The 20,824-nt window shown below is 40.8% G+C and overlaps 1 protein-coding gene across 4 annotated transcripts in view; it reads left to right on the top strand.

Moving 5' to 3' along the window:
• Positions 1–19,984, top strand: part of nr6a1a (nuclear receptor subfamily 6, group A, member 1a) — an 83,796-nt gene extending 63,812 nt beyond the window's left edge. For all 4 annotated transcript variants that reach the window (XM_020102347.2, XM_020102346.2, XM_020102349.2 and 1 more), the window contains 8 exons: positions 5,964–6,194; positions 7,427–7,482; positions 8,523–8,683; positions 9,489–9,719; positions 10,262–10,516; positions 12,627–12,748; positions 12,841–12,993; positions 14,485–19,984. In XM_020102347.2, the coding sequence (XP_019957906.1) occupies positions 5,964–6,194; positions 7,427–7,482; positions 8,523–8,683; positions 9,489–9,719; positions 10,262–10,516; positions 12,627–12,748; positions 12,841–12,993; positions 14,485–14,615 (1,340 nt within the window). In that variant the 3' untranslated portion in view covers positions 14,616–19,984. The remainder of the gene's footprint in view (positions 1–5,963; positions 6,195–7,426; positions 7,483–8,522; positions 8,684–9,488; positions 9,720–10,261; positions 10,517–12,626; positions 12,749–12,840; positions 12,994–14,484) is intronic.
• Positions 19,985–20,824: the final 840 nt, after the last annotated feature.

The following is a 20,824-nucleotide window of genomic DNA, read 5'->3' as shown; positions in this document are numbered from 1 at the left end:
TTTCTTAGCTACAGTAGCATCTAGCCATTCAGACCTTTTTGTTTTTTTCACTGTCTCTGAGATGTCTATCTCCACTCCCGATACAGCAGACATGAATGAATTTCATTCATAATGCAAAACACATTCAAGCACCACACCAGCAATGGGTCCAATGCCCCAGTTAGTTAGGATAAACAGAAATCAGTGTGGACTGTTTACAATGGAACTACTTTATAATTTAGGAATAGTCTCTTTGAAGGTTCACCCTGTTTTATAGACTCTCCTGAGAAACTGCTTCATTATTCTGGAAAGAGATGTTGCTGTTTTTCTTCAACTCTCTGAGCACCACAGAAGAAATTACTTCAACCTTTATTGTATTCGGGTCGAGACAGCAAATATCTCCAAACTTAAAGTCAGGGTCAAACATGCTGCTGGCAGGAATTTCACAGAGTGAAATCTTTAAGGTAAATGTCATGAATATTTAACTGTTATCTGCAGGCAGGAGGAGGAGGAGCCATAGGACGTGACACACTGAGATCAAGTGTGTGAAAGTGTGAAGCTGCCTGTTTATATGGTGGCCATGCACTTGAAAGACAGGGTGATAGATTTGGCAAATAAGCCTGAGTGATGGCAACTAATGGCCATTGTGTGTTTTCCTCACAGAAGGAAGTCAGGTCTTTCACATGGGGTGGGCAGTGAAATATATGGTTTTAATGTCTTCACCGAATGAGCACATGGTCTGACAAATGGTTGTGTGAGGAGGTGAGGATCCATGCTGTCACCAATTTGATCTTCCTCATGTTTTATCATGCCAGATATCTAACAGGGTTTCATTCTACTGCAGAGTGGAGCTGATCACTGCAGGAAAAGTATAGTTAATAACCGAAAGTGCACGTATGCTTTATGAGGATGATGGTTAGAAGTACAAAAGTTTGTTGGCTCTTTCTTCTCAGGCCTAATGGAGGTGTCGCTCTGCTTTACTCTGAAGCTTAGCAGCTGAAAAGCTCTTTATTCTTGCCTGAGCTGAATCGCTGCTGAACTGCCCCTCAACTTACACTTGAGAAAACTGTGTGCTCCGTGTCACCCAGATTAAAGTTCATTCAAAGCCAGCATGTAGGAGACTCTTTCAAATTAATGCAGATGACTCACCAACTTAGACAATATGTATCGACCTTATGTCTATGTGTGACAGTAAGTGTACCTCTTTTCCATTACTACCCATGGGACACTAGCACTCTGTATAACTTAAACTGCGGATATGAATAGATACATACAGTATAATTTGTTGCTCTGTATCAATGGATAGATACGAGTGTGGATAGATAAGATAAGAAAGTAGAAAATGATCCAGTATGTTCCAAAAGTCAATACAACCAATCAATCAAATGTATTTATATAGCACAGTATCACAACAAACAGTTGTCTCAGGGTGCTGCACAAAAGTCCAAGATCTTAAGAAACACAAAATCCAACTTGTTCCACACCGAGCAAGCCTGAGCAACAGCGGGAAGGAAAAACTCCCAGGTGGAAGAAACCTCCGGCAGAACCAGAACTTCCTCTGCCAGGACCGGTTGGGATGATGGAGAAAGAACAAGTAATATAGGGGAACAAAAGGAAATTAGGGGGGGGGGTGAGTCACAGTGTCAGGTCAGGGGCTTGAATCCAGCCCGGGAATCTCCAAATGGACGTTTGCATGGTCTTCCAAGGGTGTGGTGTTCCCCATGGGCACTCCTGCCTCCCTCATGGTTCAACATGCGCAGTAGTAGGACCCATGGCTCCAGAGGTGGGAGGTCCTCAGGTGAGAGTGCTGGTGGTTGCGTGACCCTCCATGTCAGCCCTGCGAAAGACCGGCGACCTCACTAGGTCCATCCCTCATCAGGACCCGAGCAAGGACGGGCTCCGGAGAGCCGCACAGTATAGACCAAGGAGGGGAGGAGAAGACCCAAGGAGTTAGAGATATGTAATAAGATATAACAAAATAAACCAGGCAGAGAGTGAAGAAGAGAGAGGAAGATAGAAGGTGCTGGTTTCTGGTGCCTGATGGGTGATCCCCCAGCAGTGTAGGCCTATAGCAGCATAGCTAATGATGACTATGGCTCAGGGTTGAGCTAAAAGCTTTATCAAAAAGGAAGGTTTCAAGTCGAGTCTTAAATGTAGAGACTGTGTCTGCCTCCCTCACTGAGAGTGGGAGCTGGTTCCAAAGGAGAGGAGCTTGGTAACTAAAAGTTCTACCACCCATTCTACTCTTAGTAACTCTAAGCACTACAAGGAGTCCAGAGTTTAGGGAGCGAAGTGGTCTGTGGGGGCAGTAAGGGGTTATGAGGTCTTTAATATATGATGGGGCCTGATTGTTGAGAGCCTTGTAGGTCAGTAGGAGGATTTTGAACTCTATCCTCTGTTTAACAGGGAGCCAGTGAAGTGAAGCTAAGACAGGAGTAATGTGATCCCGTCTTCTGGTTCCTGTCAGTACTCGTGCAGCAGCGTTCTGCACTAGCTGAAGGGTTCTTAATGATCTGCTGGGACATCGTGATAATAGGGAGTTGCAGTAGTGTAGCCTAGACGTAATAAAGGCATGAATCAGTTTTTCAGAATCCTGTTTTGACAGGATGTGTCTGATATTAAAAGTCATTCATGGTTGCTGCTTTCTGAATTTATACTTTTTGAATTGATGAATAACAAAGATAATGTCACCTGTACAATTGGAATATTTACTTGGAATTGAATTTATTGAATTGAAGTTGTAAAGGCAAATTCAAGCTGCAAAAATGTGAACTTTCTGAAGTGAATTATTTTGATTTAGCTACTGCATTAGAGCCCAAACAATTATTACTTTGTTGTTATTCGATATTTTATTGGAATAATTAATATTATTACTAAATTTTCAAGTGTACATATGTTCTGCTCATCTTTGCGTAAACTGGTCACATTTCATTTGTGGACTGTTGGTTTTTACACCAAAGAATTATTTTAAAAAGATCTACAGCTTAATCTACAATGAAAATGATCATTGGTTGTCTACGCATAATTATATAGAATATATGCTTTCTATATTAAAAGTGATAGAACTGTGCTAATTATCCCTGTAAAGCAATAAGGTCACCCTGCGTCCTCTAAAAGATCATGTGTGAAAAGAGACAACAGCAGGGTGAGGATATTCTTCTGAATGGAAGCGCTCTCCTTCTTCGACTTAACCTCTGTGCCGTATAGAATTAATCACTGGAATAGTTACATTCTAGTCCCAGGATGGCCTCACCGTGTGACGCCCCATTGTTTCTGTACAGTATAGCTGCCCCTGCGGACTTCTGCACGCAGCAAACTTAAACCTCAAAGCATCATTTAAATGGTAATCTCTCTCTGTGCTTTAGAAGTCTTCTATTCACCATTCATTATCTGGGAGAGGCTTTATGCCATGTGCACCCCCGCCCCACCCCCCACCCCTTCTAATTACCTTTAGTGCATGAACCCTGCTGCCTACTATGAAACCCCCCCCTCTCACTGAGAGGGAGGCTTAGCTCTCAGCTCAGTCACATGCCTCTGATGAGTTGCCTCTTTAAATTATATATATAGACACACACACTGAAAAGGGGAATATTAAAGATGATGTTACTGTGGCCTGTTGATTGTCAGAGGCAGTCTCAACTGTGTGTGTTAGACTCCTTAGCGGTTTAAGACGCACTTTGTAAAGTCTTGGATTTCAGAGAAAAATCTGAAACTTTCACTATTTTTCATTATTCATGTCAGCGCATATCTTTATTTTATTTAACCAAACTGTCAGCAATAACGATGTCCGACAATAATTTTTTAATCATGAATCATTTTGTCACAATTGTCACTGTTTTCCAGCTCGAATGTGAGGATTTATGATGAGCTTTTTATATAGATTGATTGCTTCATTGAAAGACTTGGTTATAGTCAACAGGACACCAGAGTAATTAATAATTGTTACTGTATAGCATGTATTTATGATAATACAGTGTAACACCATAGTTCTTATATAATACGTATTACGTTATGGATAGAGTACTTAAAAAAATATTTTTTAACAGCAGAAAATATATATAAACCCCTGCAGGTGAGCATATCTGTATCAATCCACATGGTGTTATTGTTTGTTATGAATGTACATGAACAGAAGACATTACTGTAGTGAGACCAAGGCTTAAAGTAAATGATTCGAGTCACAAGCACACGCATGGAACTGCCTTCCTCTACACATGGAGCCATAAAGCAGACCTGCTTGGTCTGGCTCCATTATTGGCTTTCCAACCGCAGAATCCCATAGGAGGGTAAAGGTCCTGCCTGTGTGCAGTGCAGTGCGTTGCATTACACAGGAGTCTTGGATTAATCAGGAGCCCGGGTTAATCTCCAGGCTCAGCAGGCAGCATTAACCTGCCTGGACAGCAGCCCCAGACCTTTTATGTCTCTTTGTGGCTACACATGTGGAAGCACACACTGCTGTCCACACACAGTCTTGTGTTTATAATGAACTTGGCCTTTCTTTACGAGAATGAAACCATTCTTTACATCAGCCAACAGCCTATGGTCCTGCTGTAGTGTCGCGCTCAAGTAGAATGTGTGAGGTACTTATGATACTTCCACTCCATTAATTTTATCTGACTGCTTCAGTTAGCAGTTACTTTTAAGAGGGAGGTTTTTAATACACTGCATAATACGTTTTTAAAATACAGTACTTAGTTAAAGATGAAAACAATCCTCTTATAAGACTTAATTAGTCCTGCTGTCTCACAAACAACAGTCTGTAGCAGGGCTCACATTTCAGATGTATACAAATTACCAGGTCTTCAAACTGTAGATTACTGACAAAACAGCAGAGGCTTCTTCGAATCCAGCCAATCATAATACTGGTAACTGAGAGCATGGCAGTGGGACACAAAAAGCTGACTATATATTTGACCACTGATCATCTGCAGGTCACATTCCTGCTGCAGTCAGAGCTGATCACTGTAACCATGGTGTCCAACCCGTCCACTCTCTGCATCTGTTAGCAGGAGGGGTGTGGTGTGTAGAGCGTCCGTGTGGTGTGTAGAGCGTCCGTGTGTGTGTGTGTGTGTGTGTGTGTGTGTGTGTGTGTGTGTGTGTGTGTGTAATAAAGCTTTAAAGACCATGATAGCAAAGAATATGCATGAATATAATCTGACTTAATTGTCAGCTTCCTCCTCGATGAGTTTGATTATGTGTATCATGTGGCCTGGAGGCAGACAAGGGATTAGGAGAAGATTTCCAGCAGCTTTCGCTGATTTCTGTCTTTACAGTTTGAGAACACCTTCACACTTATTTAAAGAGCTTCACACGGAAGGTCCTCATCTGTCTTTGATCCTCCCCCATGTCTATCTGTATGTTCCACCATACATCCAAATGTCTTTCTGAAACAGACATTGGCCCAGTTTTTCTCCTTTTTTTAAAGTCTCCCCCTTCTGTGGTCAACCAATTTAAACAACCATGCGCTTGGTTCAGGACCTCCTGTTTCACACCACTGTTCCACTGTACAATGCTGGTTTAAGGATAATGGTGTTCAATGGAGAGAGCATTTTAAACCATATCTCAATAATGGAGAAATTAAACAAAACATGACAGCAATACATATTAGAGATCAGTGTGTGTTTGTGTGAGGCTTCCCGAGAGAGAAAGGCCTTTATGCTATGTTACTGTTGTTAAGGAAAGGAGAGATGGTAAACAAATCAGTCGTGTCATATGCCTCTCTGCCTCCTCTCACCAGAGCTTCTGAATAAAAGATAAGCTACTCAAGACGTCTCCACCGTCCATCCTGCTGCCTGTTACACCTCCACTTTCAGAAAATGAGAGTTAGATTTTAAGCATCCTTTGGATTAGCCAGCGCCTGGCTAGCACTTAAGCCTCAACCGCCCCCATGATCGCGATTAAAAACTTGTGCCTTCAGCAAGGGTTTAGCACCCAGAGCGGATTTCTAAATCAGTCCCTTTTCCCTCTTTTTTTCCCTTCTGCAGATGATCCAGCTGACCAGCGTACTTGCCTTATCTGTGGAGATCGTGCCACAGGCCTGCACTATGGCATCATCTCTTGTGAGGGCTGCAAGGGCTTCTTTAAGCGCAGCATCTGCAACAAGCGTGTGTACCGCTGCAGCCGCGACAAGAACTGTGAAATGTCACGCAAGCAGCGGAACCGCTGCCAGTACTGCCGTCTGCTCAAGTGTCTGCAAATGGGGATGAACCGCAAAGGTAACGGACACACATAAGACAAAACTTCAGTTTTCTTCATAAGCTTTCAGTGCTCCCACCTGCAAGAGAAAATGGAAAATGTCTTTTGATTATTTGTCACCACTTAACAGCTGAGATGTTCATTCATGGTAAAAGCATATTTTTACTGATGAACCTCCAGGTTTTTCCATGAAAGTGAAACAATTATTTTCAAAGGTTTAATTTTAGTTTCTTCTTACAGACAAGAGCAAAGTATACATGTTACAACAATGAAATGAGAAAATCAACCAAAAGATTATTTACAATATTAATTCAAACAAATATTTTTTGGTCTATAAACAGTTCAAAGTTGAAAAATGTCCTCTTTTATTTATTAGTTCATGATGACATCCTAAAACGTTTTTATGACTATCTTTCATTTCAAGAATATATAGTTTTGTTTGTGTGATAATTTTTTACACAAGCAGTAAATCTCACATTTTGAATCTAGTAAATCTTAAGCTTTTTCCTCTTGAAATGTTTCTTGAATTATTAAAGTGTAGAAACACAATTCCTAACTTTGATTAATTTACTAATGGGTTGTAGCTCCAGTCTTGCAGAATCACATTGTACTTGTTCAAAACTAATTTAACTTCAGCAAAGAAACAATTAAATATTATATTATTATTTTATCAAACGGTCAAAAGTTTAAAACCAGAATATGTTTTATTTAATGGGTGTTTTGACGTGATGTAACTAACTTCAGCAAGATGACACCACCTAACCTGTTGCCCTGCTCCAACCTGCGTGCAAGGCTCAAATTAATTGGTTTGTTCCAATGAATATTTGTTCTTACAGTTCCTCTGAGCTGCCTAGTCATACACACATTCATACAAGAAGCACTAGTAAGAGTAATGCTATTTGTTCCAATTGCCTATGCCTCCCCCTAGTGGATGAAACTCTTATTTGACTCATTCTCCAAATGTTTAAATTCAGTTCAGCTTGTCTTGTCACATGAAATAGATATACTTAACTCACAGTGTGTAAACAAATAATCCCTATGGAACAGAAAGAGAAATGTTTGCCTGCTTATAGATGGAAGAAAAGCTGTAGTTCAAACTAAAGGGCAAAATCCCCACGTGGATGTACACTGTGCGTGAGGCAGAGCAGTGTTTGATTGATTTCAGCCACTAGGTAGAGCTGTGATACTAATCATGAATCATGTTCTTGTTCATGGAGCAAATGTAAATTAATTCTTTCTTTGTGTCATGTAGCAATCAGGGAGGATGGCATGCCAGGCGGGAGGAACAAAAGCATCGGGCCTGTTCAGGTACATTGCCGACTTCATGTTCAGAAATCACCTAAAATGTTTTCATGACATTCACTAACACTCTCCTTGCTTCCAATCACTCTACATATTACCATGACTCAGTCCTAGAGTTAGCTCGCTTACCATTGAGTGCACAAACTGTTCAATTCAATAAATGGTAAATGGTCTATATTTAAACAGCGCTTTTCTAGTCGGGATCTTTTCAGGCTATTCGTGTTGATTAACTTGCCAAAGATGGGAAGAATGGGATCGAACCACTTACTTTCTGGTTGGAGGACAGCCGCTCTAACGCTCAGCCACAGCTGAGTAGGAGTGCTGCAATGCTAACTATGTGGGTGTAAGCCACATAGTGAGCACTAACCTTGTTATATCATCAGAATTATCATGGTAGCACTGATAATTTCTTATTCAGCACCAGCTTCATCAGGACAAATGGTCAGGAAAATGGGTGACATGAGGCTAAGTACCACTGAGTCACTATTCAGGGGAGGGACGAGCTCAATTGATTGCAACTCAATTCAGTGAGTAAAAAAACAGAAACCCCAGCTTCTATTAAAATACGGCTTTATTTCTAAACTCTAAAGAAACGAGCACCTTTCTGTCATTAATATGGAATGAATTGCTGTTTCAATATAGGTGCTGAATTGATAGAAATGAAAATGAATTGACCCCAGCTACAGATATAAGACAGTACATTTTCCGGACTGTTAATGCTTTTCTGAACAGCTTTTGTCTGTGCTTTCTCCCGGCACGGACATGCAAGGATTCTATTGTTTTAAGTGTGTGTGTGTCTATCAGTCAGTCAAATGCACACACATGCATACACAAACAAGCACTCACCTGTTTGCCTCCTTTTTTTTTTTTCTAGCTCCCTGATCCATTGTGTGATTGTGTCCTTGCTCCTCAACATTGGAGAAGCAGCACAGAGCTAGTCACTGCTAATCCATTAAACTGAAACACAATGTGCCTTTGGTCTTATGAGGATGTCCTATAAGCTCATATTAAAAACCCATCTAAACTCTGTATTTGTGTGTTTTCAGATCACGGAGGAGGAGATAGAGCGGATCATGTCAGGGCAGGAGTTCAAGGAGGATGCCCCGGAGCACAACTGGGGCAACAACGGCGACAGCGACCACAGCTCTCCCAGCAACGGAGCTTCGGAGGGCAACCAGCCGTCACCTGCCTCCACTCTGTCTTCCAAGTGAGTTGTTCAGCTCATCCACTCAGCCGTACAGCGCCGGCACTTGGCCCATCAGTGAGATAATGAGCTGGCCCTGACAGTCTAACACCTCATTCCTGTCTCATCCAGACTTGAGTTGAGGCATTCATCAACCTAAGAATGCCTGAATATGCAGCTCCTCAGGCTTGGTGATGATAGCAAACACAAAGAACTTGCAGCACTATCTGCTGTTCTTGCTAAGGAGACGAGCATATTGTCTATCTGCACTTATCAAGGGCAAATATTGTCTAGGTACCCGCGTGGTATTTATTTTAGTCTCATTTTGAATAAACAGAAGATTTATCTCTGCAGCCACACAGCCTCGTAACTATTCAGAGGAATACTTGTTTTATCAAATTAAATCTGAGCAGAAATGAACAACAAAGTTCATACCAAAGCAGAGTAAGTTTTGGTCTGCAGGTCCAAATTAACTGCAAAGTTTAGTCTACAAGTTTTTCATGGAATTTACAAAACACTGTTAATGCAAAAGAGCACAGAGCTCCACCAGAGTCGAGTATAAAGGTCAAATGTTCTATGGCTGTATGTCCAGAACAGAGATATAGTCTGTGGCGTGTTGAGCCAAGCATAGCACAAACACAGGATGCATAGGGAAGCCACTGGCTTTGCTCTGCACTGTACACACAGATATGAGACGTATCGATTGATCTGACTCTGAGTAAGATGGTGTCTTTAACAAAATGTTCTACCATTCCTTTTATATTCAAAATAATTCAGATGGGCCCCTATATGGCTATGTGTGTAACCTTTGACCTCTGTTTGCATGCAGTCGCTCCGTGGAAATGAATGGCTACACGGCAGCCCTCAGGGACCAATACATCAACACCTCCATGTCCACACACTACCAGCTCCTGCCTCATCTGTTCAGCTATGCTGCCCAGTCAGGCCTGCTGGCCCCCCAGCCCCGCAGCATCTACCCACAGTCCCACCCCCTGGTGCTGCAGCTGGTGGCAGCTGAAGACCTGGCTCCACTGGCCACACCTATGCTCATAGAAGACGGGTGAGACAATGCAACACGAAACATGTACATTATGTAAATTTCTTCCTAGCTCATAGAACGTTTAGGTTGCTCATCACATGTCTAGAGATTTAAAAAACCACACCAGCAGTTTATTTTTAAGTCTTATCCTTTTAACTACAAACTGTTAACACAGACTTAAAAAAGTCAAAGTCAAGTTCGACATTGCAGTTTTCACATTATGTAGCTGTGTGAGAGTTTATTTTAAATTAAACTATATGCAGTCAAGTCATAAATGACCATGTGGCAGACCTCTGTCACAAAGATGGACAAACCCTAATGAACCCGAGTTAAGAGATTTTTCTAATTAACTTTTTACATCACAGGTAGTAGCTAATAAACAAGCAGCTCCTCATTTCCACTATGATGATGGCAAAATTAACTCATTTGTGTAGTAAAAGCATACATTTAGCATCAAATATGTAGTCAATCAGATTTCACATTAGCTTTGCACTGCAAGACGATAACTGTATCATGTATCAGTGAGTTCCCATCCTAATGCATTGGTGTCTTGTCCATCCCAGGTACAAAGTGACGCAGGTGGAGCTGTTTGCCCTGCTGTGTCGCCTGGCAGATGAGCTGCTCTTCCGTCAGATCTCCTGGATCAAGAAGCTGCCATTCTTCTGCGAGCTTTCCATAGAGGACTACACCTGCCTGCTTAGCTCCACCTGGCAGGAGCTCATCCTGCTCTCCTGCCTGACTATCTACAGTGCCCAGATCTTCGGAGACCTGGCTGACATCACTGCCAAGTATACACCGTCTGATGACGAGCTGCAGGGGTAAGTGCCAATGAGTTAAAGAGGGGATTTGTTTGGTGCTTCCCTTATCCTTTTTTATTACCCAAGTACATTGCAACTTGGGTCTTATATTTTGTGACTTATTTAATAGTAATTCTGTGTGAATGTGATGTTAAAATCATTCAGGCAAGAAAGCAAAAAAAAGCTTAGCAAACCTAATCTCAGTATGCCAAGATATAACCCTCCATTTTTAGTTTGTAACCATCAAGCAAAAAGCATAGGTAAAGTCTTACTTTACTGAAGGTTCAGGTTGAAGAGCCGTCAGGGAATTATCATCAAGCTGTTCACATATTTCCCTCAGGGAACACAGCGTGGGATAGAAACACAACTCCTAAAGAATGCTACCATTGCTTTGATCTGTTATCCAACATGTTCATGGTAACTTTATCATGAGCCATTATGGGGCCAAAAACCAGTTAAAGGTCCAGTGTGTAAGATTTAGGTGAAAGGGATCTATTGGCAGAAATGTAATGTAGAATAATCCTCATGATGTTTTCACTAGTTCACTCATCTAAATTGTATGAATTGTAGTTTTCTTTACCCCAGAAAAAGCCCTTTATATTTAAATACTTTATATTTACATGGAGGGGGTCCTCTATCTATTAGTCCAGACTGGACAAACTAAACACCTTTTGAGTTTTTATGAAAATTAAAGGCTACCACAGGTTCTTTTTCATTAAAGTTTCAACACTGTAACTTTAATGTTTCTTAAAACTTGATGTTAGACAGAGTAGCATCATATACCAGACAGACCAACACAACAATGAGGTCGCTACCCCCCCAAACCCCACACCTCCACATACACACACCCCCACTGCAGTTAAATTTGGCATCTGTGTGTACGTAGAAGAATGACTGCAGGCACTTCGCTCAGTCACCTGTGATAGTAATATCTCACCTAAAGTGTCTCATATTGTCTCCTCCCTCACGTTTGTGGATAAGGATAAGTTAGCAAAATTATGCTACTCAAAATTAAACTGATATATCCCGCCCCTCCAATTTGGCCGTCTTGTCAAAGCTGCGTCTTTATGAAAGTGCACTGTTGTATGTCGCTTCAGTCATTCGGAGTGAGAGCACATGGCAAAGGCAGGCTGGTTAGTGACAGACAGGTATGCCAGCCAATTATTTCATGCTGTCCGAATGAAATGATCAGTCAATTACAGTCCTGCAAGAGCCAAGGACACCAGCTTTTTTCTTTATGTATTGATAGTTATCAGGATGTGAAGAGGATTTCAACAAATAAGATGAAACGTTTCTCAGAAACAACTTACTAACTCCACTTTTAAGATTTTTTATATAATCCGTTGGAGCGAGGACAATTCCATATTTCATTAAGAGAAGTGGATATCAAGAATTAAATGTTCCCCTCTGCAACACACATGATGTTCTACTCTGTGAGCACAGTATCTCTAAAAGCGTTTGATATTTCCTTGAGACCAACAGGGAATGTATTGTTGTTGGATGAGGGCCAGTGAAGTGGTCCGTGAATGGGAGGACTCCTCAGGACAGAGCTGTGGCTAGCACCGTCTGGCATGTGAAATACATGCATGTCCCATTCTGGATAGAAAAGGATGAGTGGGGGCTTGGTTCTGTGTAAATCAGACCAGAATTATCTGACCTCATGACACACATTCTCCTAATATACTGCGCTGTTGTGCTGCTTCGGTCAATTTGCCTGTCGTTAAAGATAGTGGCTGATTCAAAGTGGCGGCACTAAAGTTTGTGAGTGAGATTAGAACTATGAGAAAAACAGGGGATTGAGGTTTGATGAGTGGAATTAAAGTTTGTGGGTTTTTCTAACTTTTTCAAAAAGCCGGGGGATCTGCCAGATGTTTTTTAAGCACTTCCAATAGATGTGACACATTCCCTCCCTCATTTTTGCCTGGTTCATTGAAGCATAGAAGATAATAGTGTTGAGGGGATTTTGCATTTTGTGATGAGCTACTCCACTTCACCACAGAGGATTTTGATGTGGACAGTAAACCATTTTATCTTCTGCTTTGTTTGGAGAATACGCAGTAGCTTTAAAATGACAGCTTTTTACTGTGTTTTTTTTTCAGCGTAAATGACAAGTCTGTGTTTTATTCCACAGCTTCAGTGAGGATGGGATGGAAGTCATGGAGAGGTTGATATATCTGTTTCGTAAATTCCACCAATTGAAGATCAGTAATGAAGAGTATGCCTGTATGAAGGCTATCAACTTCCTCAACCAAGGTAACAACACAAGCTCTGTTAATACTGCACCCAAGCGCTTCTTGATCTGTAGTGTATTCCCTATGTGACTCCTATCATTTGTATCACTGCAGATATCAGAGGACTGTCCAACACCTCCCAGCTTGAGCAGCTGAACAAGCGCTACTGGTATGTGTGTCAGGACTACACTGAGTACAAGTACCCGCACCAGCCCAAACGCTTCCCTGAAATCATGATGTGTCTGCCGGAGATCCGCTGCATCGCAGGTAAGACCTCTGAGCCCCTGTGAAGATTCTCAGTCATCCAGAGTCATGGTATCATCAGGAGTTGTACAAGTACACATAGGCAACTGGACTTGCTTGTATTTTTTAAGATGTTACACCTCTCATCCAAATGTACCTCCTGTGTCTGGGTTTGTTTTGGTCATACCAAATCACCCTAGATGTATGAATTACATCTCAAGGGGCTTTTTGAAGTTCTCAGACACCAGGCACAAAGTCAGCTCAGATGGTATGAGAAGAAACCGAATGAGTACGTACTCTATGTACTCCAGTTTACACAAAGGACATCATCTCCCAATGTGATCCTTCTGTGTTCACACCTGTATGTAGAGCTGCACTCTTGTGATTGAAATCACCTGAGACACCAGGTCTTAACAGAGCCTGAGAGCTGTATAGTACAAAGGTTATGTGGAATATAATGGCCCAGTATTCTATTCTGTGCTGGTAACTTCAGAAATATATATATTTTTTCTCCCTCCATTTGAACTTTTAGAGGGTTTTGGTAAATTCTTCCATCTATGCCGATGGAGGGGTGGATGAAGTCGAGAGGAAGTATCACAAAACACTTCTGGAGTCTCAGGGGTAAACAGTGTTACAGCCGAATGAAGGAACTGGTGACCTCTTCTTCAGGTGTAATAAAATAACAGAAAAACTTAAAATGCTTCCATACTTCTCTATGGTATCATCCAAGTGTCCGCAAGCCCAGACATTTATATTTGATTTGAAACGACATCATTTGCACCGTGTTTTTAGCCTAAATGGAATCTCTTAGCCTCTTCGGAGGCGCGTTCATATACCCTCAGGCACATGGAACACCGCACACACTCTCGCCCAAGGGCTAACGCAGGGTGGGCAGTCGTGTGGCTACATCCGCTAGCTTCGCCTCTTCCGTTAGTGGACATTAAGGCTAAAATCCTGGTGTAAATGACCTTGTTTCGAGTCGAATATAAATGGCTTGCTGACACTTGGATGACACCACACGGGCAGTATGGAGGTGGATGTTGTGTTTTCTTCTGTTATTTTATTACATCTGAAGAAGGGGTCACCTTTGCTGAAACACTGTTTATCCCTGAGACTCCTAAAGGGTTTTGTGGATTCAAACACTGCACCCTCCCCTGCACAGGGGTGTGTAGATAATGAGTGAATTTTCATTTTTCAGTGAACTATCCCTTTAAGTTACTGCTGAGGACACTCACCACTCCTTGTAGTGATGTTTCACACTGAAAACCTTCCTACAGCTTTAAGGCCATCATGCTATGCTGCTGTAATACTTAACTTTGGCAGAAACAACTGAAACTATCTATTGAATGAAGTTGTATATTATGATCTATTTACATCAGTTCTTGCCAGTCTCTGCTCAAGCTGGCAATTATTTTATTTTTGGAGCTATTTCAAATTATTTCACAAATTCAAAGCATGCCATTGTTATCTAGCCTAAGCGTAGCTAAATATAAATCCAGTTGTTTTTGTTTACAGGGAAGCTGGTGAATGTCCCTCTGGAGCAGCTCCCGCTCTTGTTCAAAGCAGTCTTGCACTCCTGCAAATCCAGTCTGACCAGCTACAGGACCGGCCCGTTGCCCTGCGTGACCACCTCCGCCGGAAACTAGACCCCCGACCCACAGAGTCGAGGGATTGGTCTCCCCTCTTGTGAATGTGACAAGCAGCTAGTTTGTTTTTTGTAACTTTTTTCTTTATATATTTATTACATGACAGAGCTGAATGTATGCTGATTTACACTGTGCACATGCTTCTGTACAAAACAAATGCTCGTAGATGCATTGGTCTTTGGAGTTTACAAGTGTGTATCCAGTTTGCTCAATGTGTCGGTGTTGCCATTGTTAGAACTAGACTTTAAAAGAGTTTATTTTATTCAGACGGGGGCGGATAGACACGTGATGAGTGTTTTGAGACTACCTCAGGAAGATGTTATGATGTTATGTATTTTCAGGTACCTTTTTTTGCTGTTGAATATAGAGAGGCCCGGTCTAAAACCAAATTCCTGTGGATGCTTTGGCACCTCAATCAAAGACTGAATGTTCAAAAGAGCTGCATAAATCAAAGATTGAAATCCAGTCTTTAGTTACACTGAAAATGCAAAGTTAGTTAGAAAAACTGAGCTTTTTATCTGCATGGACTCTCAGACATTCTGCTAATGAGAGGTTGTCAAGTTAACATTCCATGAGTTAAGTGACAGTTGTTGATTCTGTGGGATCTTCATTGAAAAAGGAGCTTACGGGTATTTTTTACAATCATAGACTGGGGATATAAGGCTTTAATGCAGGGGAAGGAGGATATGTAGGTTTGCTGTTTTAGTTTTTATTGTTTTTCCTTTTTGACCAAAGTGTTATGCAATGCTTTTTTCAAACACCCATTGATGGGTGGGGAGCTGATAGCTTCACAAAGAAAAAAGGTTTCTTATCAATGAAGGATCAGGATAAGAAATGAATCAATCTGTGTCAGAGGGGAGAACCCTTTGCTGGACAGATGAGTATGTTGCCGGATTTCATTCTAAATGCTACTAAACATGCTCACATTCTTATGCACACATACTATATGCATAGAGCAGACGTGATTCCCAGTCTTTGCCTCTCCCTTTGCTTCTTATGAGACGGCTCATTATTTGGGCTCTGTTTGCCTGTAGTGCCAGGAACTTGGTGCTTTTTCAACATATCTTAATTTAAGGTCCACAATACTGTTGTGTTGTGGGTTAAAGTGGTAGTCCATGTAATGCTGAGCTCTTCAATTCATTCAGAACACACCAAAATCATGAATCATAACTCTTGGTGTTCTAAATGGTGAGAGATGTTCACAGGTCAGTTGATGTATACTTGACCTAGCAGAACCAAACTAGAGCCAACAACAACTGGATTAAAATCAGAGAAGTCAAATGAACCAGATTCCATGAGAAGTGATTAACAGTGGGCATTCATTGCCTTTTATTTGAAGCTGGTGCCTTTCCAGCTTCAAACCATTTGGGAAGACCCCAAATTAAAAACCAACTGGTCCATTCAAAAGTTCTGTTGGCCAGGAACTTAAGACTGTTTTCAGGTCTTACCAGGTCCAATCAAAATTTTGCACAGACCTAAGACCAGTTGTAGTTTAAGTTAGACCTGACTCCAATCTAAAGGGGACTAATACGTGTGACCTGGTTCAGATTAGGTCTTCAGGGTTCAAAGGTTGTTCCCAAAACCAACACAGTCAATTTCTAGTTTATCAACAGCAAAAAACGTGCGGATTGTCACTTTAACCCAGACAAAAGTGTGTGATCTGGGCCTTGTCTCAATGAATTTAGGCTAGGTTTAGATAATTTAGGTGACCTCTGGCTTGCATATACCCTCTGTGACAGATATGCACACTGTTAAAAAAAAGCCATAGAAAATGGTCTTTATCTTTGAAGTATGAGATGATCATTTCAAACCACTTGAAGTGTCTTCTTGGTTTCTTCAAGTTTTAGCCACTTCACAACATATGAACAATTTTGAAATGCAGACACGATGCAGTTCTTGCAACGACTCTCTTTTTTGCACACGACGGTGAGGTGTGGAGACCTTGACCTTTCATCTCGGCCACTGCCCACCCAGTGTGTTCCTCTCTCTCAGGTCCCTGCTGACCTGGATTTAAACAGGGTAAAGTGAGTGTTATGTATTGCATTCAGGAGTTCCTCAGTGACCATGCTGATGTACTTGTAGTATTAGTAGACGTAGGTTCCAGGACATTGTAGGTCCTCTGTAGAAAAAGTGTTTTTCTTTTCCACTTTATTTCCCCCAAGGTCCCCACTCCCCCTCATTCGGTGAAAGTGGATGTAGTTTTAAGGTGAGACATGCAGTGTGGATTTTTCTCTTGGCATTGATGATGGATGGAGTGAGAGTCTTTGGCATAATCAGAATGTCATGGCTTTTCTTGCCAGTTTCTATCTACTACTCTGTGTGCAGCCTTAACTCTAACACCAGTCAAATGCATTGATCCTTTTCAAATGTTTCAGTTAGCCTCTTTTCATCTTTTGATTTTTATACATTTTCATGTACCTTTGTAGTTATTGTGAATGTTTTGGGTTTTAGTTGCTTTTCACTTTTTTTCCGAGTGAAGACAGCCTCTCATTTTCAAATCTTTTTTTGACATGATTATTAATTACTCTTTCCCTTGTCCACAGTGGTTTATGAAAAAAAGTATTACTCAGGCGATGTCAGCTACATTTTATATTGACAATGCTGACAGTTTTTTATGCATTATTTGATCGTTTTACAATGTGATGTTTTGGACCCATTGTTGGTTTCAAACTTGAATTACACTCATTGTCTACTACTATTGTTCTCGGAGCAGCTGCGTCAGGTGCATAGACTAAATTATCTGTGTCCTTACAGTAAAATATAAATCATTCATCACACAGATTTCTATGGTTAAAGGGTTGTTTTACTGAAATTATAATAAACATACTAGAACATTTTCTCACTCACACCTAGGAATATGTCACCCTGGAGGTGGTTTTGATTTTATCAGCTGCAGTTTTGAGATATCTCTCTTTCCCCCCTTTACAATGGGAGCGGATAGCGTTTAGTTCGTGGTGCTCACATTATGAGAAAATTACATTTAAAAAAACATGTCTATCCACAAAAAACAGTTCTGTAGTCCTAACTGTGATTTGGTTTTCATTGGAACTACTTTCTATCAAATAAATAGTCACTATGAAACCAGCATCAGTGTGAATAGTGTGGACAGACTTTTAAAAAATATATTTATAATGTACTTTTGTCAGTTCTGTAAGCCCCATGTGGATATTTTAAAACCTGGGCAAATACAACCAGAACTATATATAGTGCCAGGTGAGAAAATGTGTTTATGCAAATTTGATGAACTAACCCTTTAATTCACATGTTCTCAGGGATAGATTTTTTTATGTAACCGAAATCTGAGTGATGTGATGCATCATGTTAAAGGAAAAATCCCCCTAAAATGCTTTACAATGGAGTTTGATGAGGGAAATTCCAAACATTTGGAGTACAAGTGTTATCTGTCAGGTTTGGTGTAAGAATGTGAAGACCAAGGACTGCCATTTTTGCACTGATGTTCAACAGTCCCACCGATCTGTACAGAAACAGTCAGGGAAATGTAGAGCCCGGCTAACTGTGTAGCAGAAGTACCCAAGACAATTTTCAGGGTGGCCAAGAACAAAGTCCCCTCATGTCAGAGTAACTCCAGGAATGTAGTGAACATCACAGACTGCTGAGATCTGACGGTGGAAGAGGATCTGAAGTGGGATTTTTCCTTTAATGTAGCAGCAAATGCTAATCAAAGTTTAAATAAATATATCCACAGTTACCTTACTGCCACTGCTCTGACTTCCTAACTAGCATATTTTGATACACATATGCTGATGAAAGTGTTCTTTTTATTTGTATTTGTATTTTTTTTTTTGCAGACAAGGGATGTCATTTGCAATTTCTGTACTGAAACTACCTCTTTATTTGTCATCATGTTACTTTCAAATAAGTGATTTTTTTGTCTTATTTATTGGTTTCATTGCACCAATGTTCAGTTATTATGTGTCTCTTATTTCACTCAGTGACCTCTCAGCTTTAGAACACGTGCTGATGCCTGTTTTCTTTCTCACTTTTCTAATGCGTAAACACATTGCCTCATTTTCCTTTCTATCTCAGACTCATCTGCTGTCAGTAGCTTTTTTTTTTCTCTCTGATCTTTGACTTTTTTCATGTTAAATTAGCGTCATCTTTTGTTTCACTCCTGCCCTGTTATCCATACCAAAGATGAAAGAATGTCAATGACAATGTCAGCGTACTGATTAGGCATTCACGTGATGCATTCTTACTGCAGTTAACTAGTGCTTTATTTTCCCGTGCTGACCTTTTTGGCGTCTTGTTATCCTGTGAATGGCTGTATGTTGTTTACACTATTCACCACATCGTGATATTACACTGTGTCTGGTTTTTTTCTGTAGTCCTATGATTGTTGTTCATTGACAAGTCCTTTCAAGGTAACAAGGAGTGATAACAATGGGACTGCTATCATATGTTTGTCAATGCTGCTCGTGATCAATTATCAATCGGAGAAAGTAATTGTGGTCAAACTGACATCTCCTCCTGTTTACATGCCTTCACTTGCTCATGTCACCCTGATGCAGTGGCACGCGACCACAGGCAGTGCAGTGCAGTGTTATCACCAGGGTTGGACTTGTATCACTTTCGAATGGAAGCTGCCAGCCTTATTTGCTGATATGAACGTCATGACCAACCTATGATATGGGAACTCTTTTGAACAGTTCTGCCTTCAGAGTTACATATTGGCATTTTTTTTGCATCATTCCTGTAACTTTTAGAACTGGAACCGAGATCATATCCAAGCAATGTGAAAACCATGTTAAATGTCCATTATATCCTGAGGAAATAGTTTGCAATTGACCTGTCACACTGTTGGCTTATTTCAAAATAATACATTTTTTCAGTCTAGTCGTCCAACAGTTCACATTGCTTGTGTTGGGCTCCAGTTGCAATTGTCTAAAGGTGCTGCCACTTGATATTCAATGTCATATTAGCTGTAGGAATAGCCATTTAAAAAACTATAGACAAGAAAGGTAAAGCCAGATTTTGCACAGTTTTTTGCAGCTGTGGTCAGGAAAGAACAACTTTGAAAAGTCAGTACAGGCAAACAACACAAATGTGTTGAGCCTCAGTGCTGTAGCACTGTGGGAACTTTGTTTTTCAGGAGCACATGATGATAATGAGAAAGGTTGAAGTGAAAGAGAATAAAAATCTTGACATATCTCAGGGAAGAAATAGATTTACACACTGTCATCACCTGTGATCAGACAATTGAAACGCCTTTATGTTTTTCTCTCCAGAAATCTCTTGTCTGCTCTTGTTACTTTAACTACCTGTGAAGAATGTGATCATTACGTGTTAAAAGCATGTTTAGAATGTGTTAGGACTTGAAACCAAATAAATGTGAACGTTATGCAAGTGTACACACTGTTCTACATTTTCTTTGACGGAGTAACACTGGACTACTGTTCCTCCAGAGCTGCTTCTGAGGCCTGTTCTCTTTGTTTATGTCGTTCTATAATAGATTCATTTTAATGATCGAGATCACCCTGATACGTACTTGGGAATTGATTTTCCCCTCGACGATGTGGAGCTTGCAGGTCCAGATTAGCAGGATGAATAGATACAGTTCCAAATCATCCATCTATAGAATTTCTCTGACTGTGGGTGGATAAATATCTAAACTTTCCATCTATAGAAATAATTAATTCTTGACCCAAAGTTCCGGAGATCCTTTTTGTAAGGCAAGGTAAATATCAGCGGGGGATTTTTCTGAATAACAGAATGTTCATCAGAATATGTGAATGTTTTTTCTTTTATAAGTCGAAGCAGCTCCTACCACATACCACCTATCATGGTTACAATGACATCGTGCAAACTCCTGACACCAATTGACCTATGCTTATGTCGTAAGCTGAGGGGTTCACATACTCTTTCCAACTGACCATGTGAATGTTTGATTGATGCATTCAGTGCTGACAAGAACAATACAATAATTTGTGTCATTAGTTCAAATTCAATGTGTTTGTTCAAATGAAGATCTGACCATGTTTTAAGACAAATTTATACATGAGTGCAGGCTCTTTCAAAGGGTTACGTTAGGGATCTGTTCTATTCACTGAGTGATACTGAGCTTATTAAGGGATAACAAGACAGAGGGTATAGAGCTGAAAGCTGTGTGGAATGGAGTTTGGATGTACTCGTCCCTGACCTGCTGCTCAGCGCACACCAGTGTTTTTCACAGGGAGATACTATCAATAAAA

This window comes from Paralichthys olivaceus, chromosome 4 (assembly GCF_024713975.1).
Source record: "Paralichthys olivaceus isolate ysfri-2021 chromosome 4, ASM2471397v2, whole genome shotgun sequence".
NCBI lineage: Eukaryota > Metazoa > Chordata > Actinopteri > Pleuronectiformes > Paralichthyidae > Paralichthys > Paralichthys olivaceus.
This window is presented reverse-complemented; position numbering and strand designations above follow the sequence as displayed.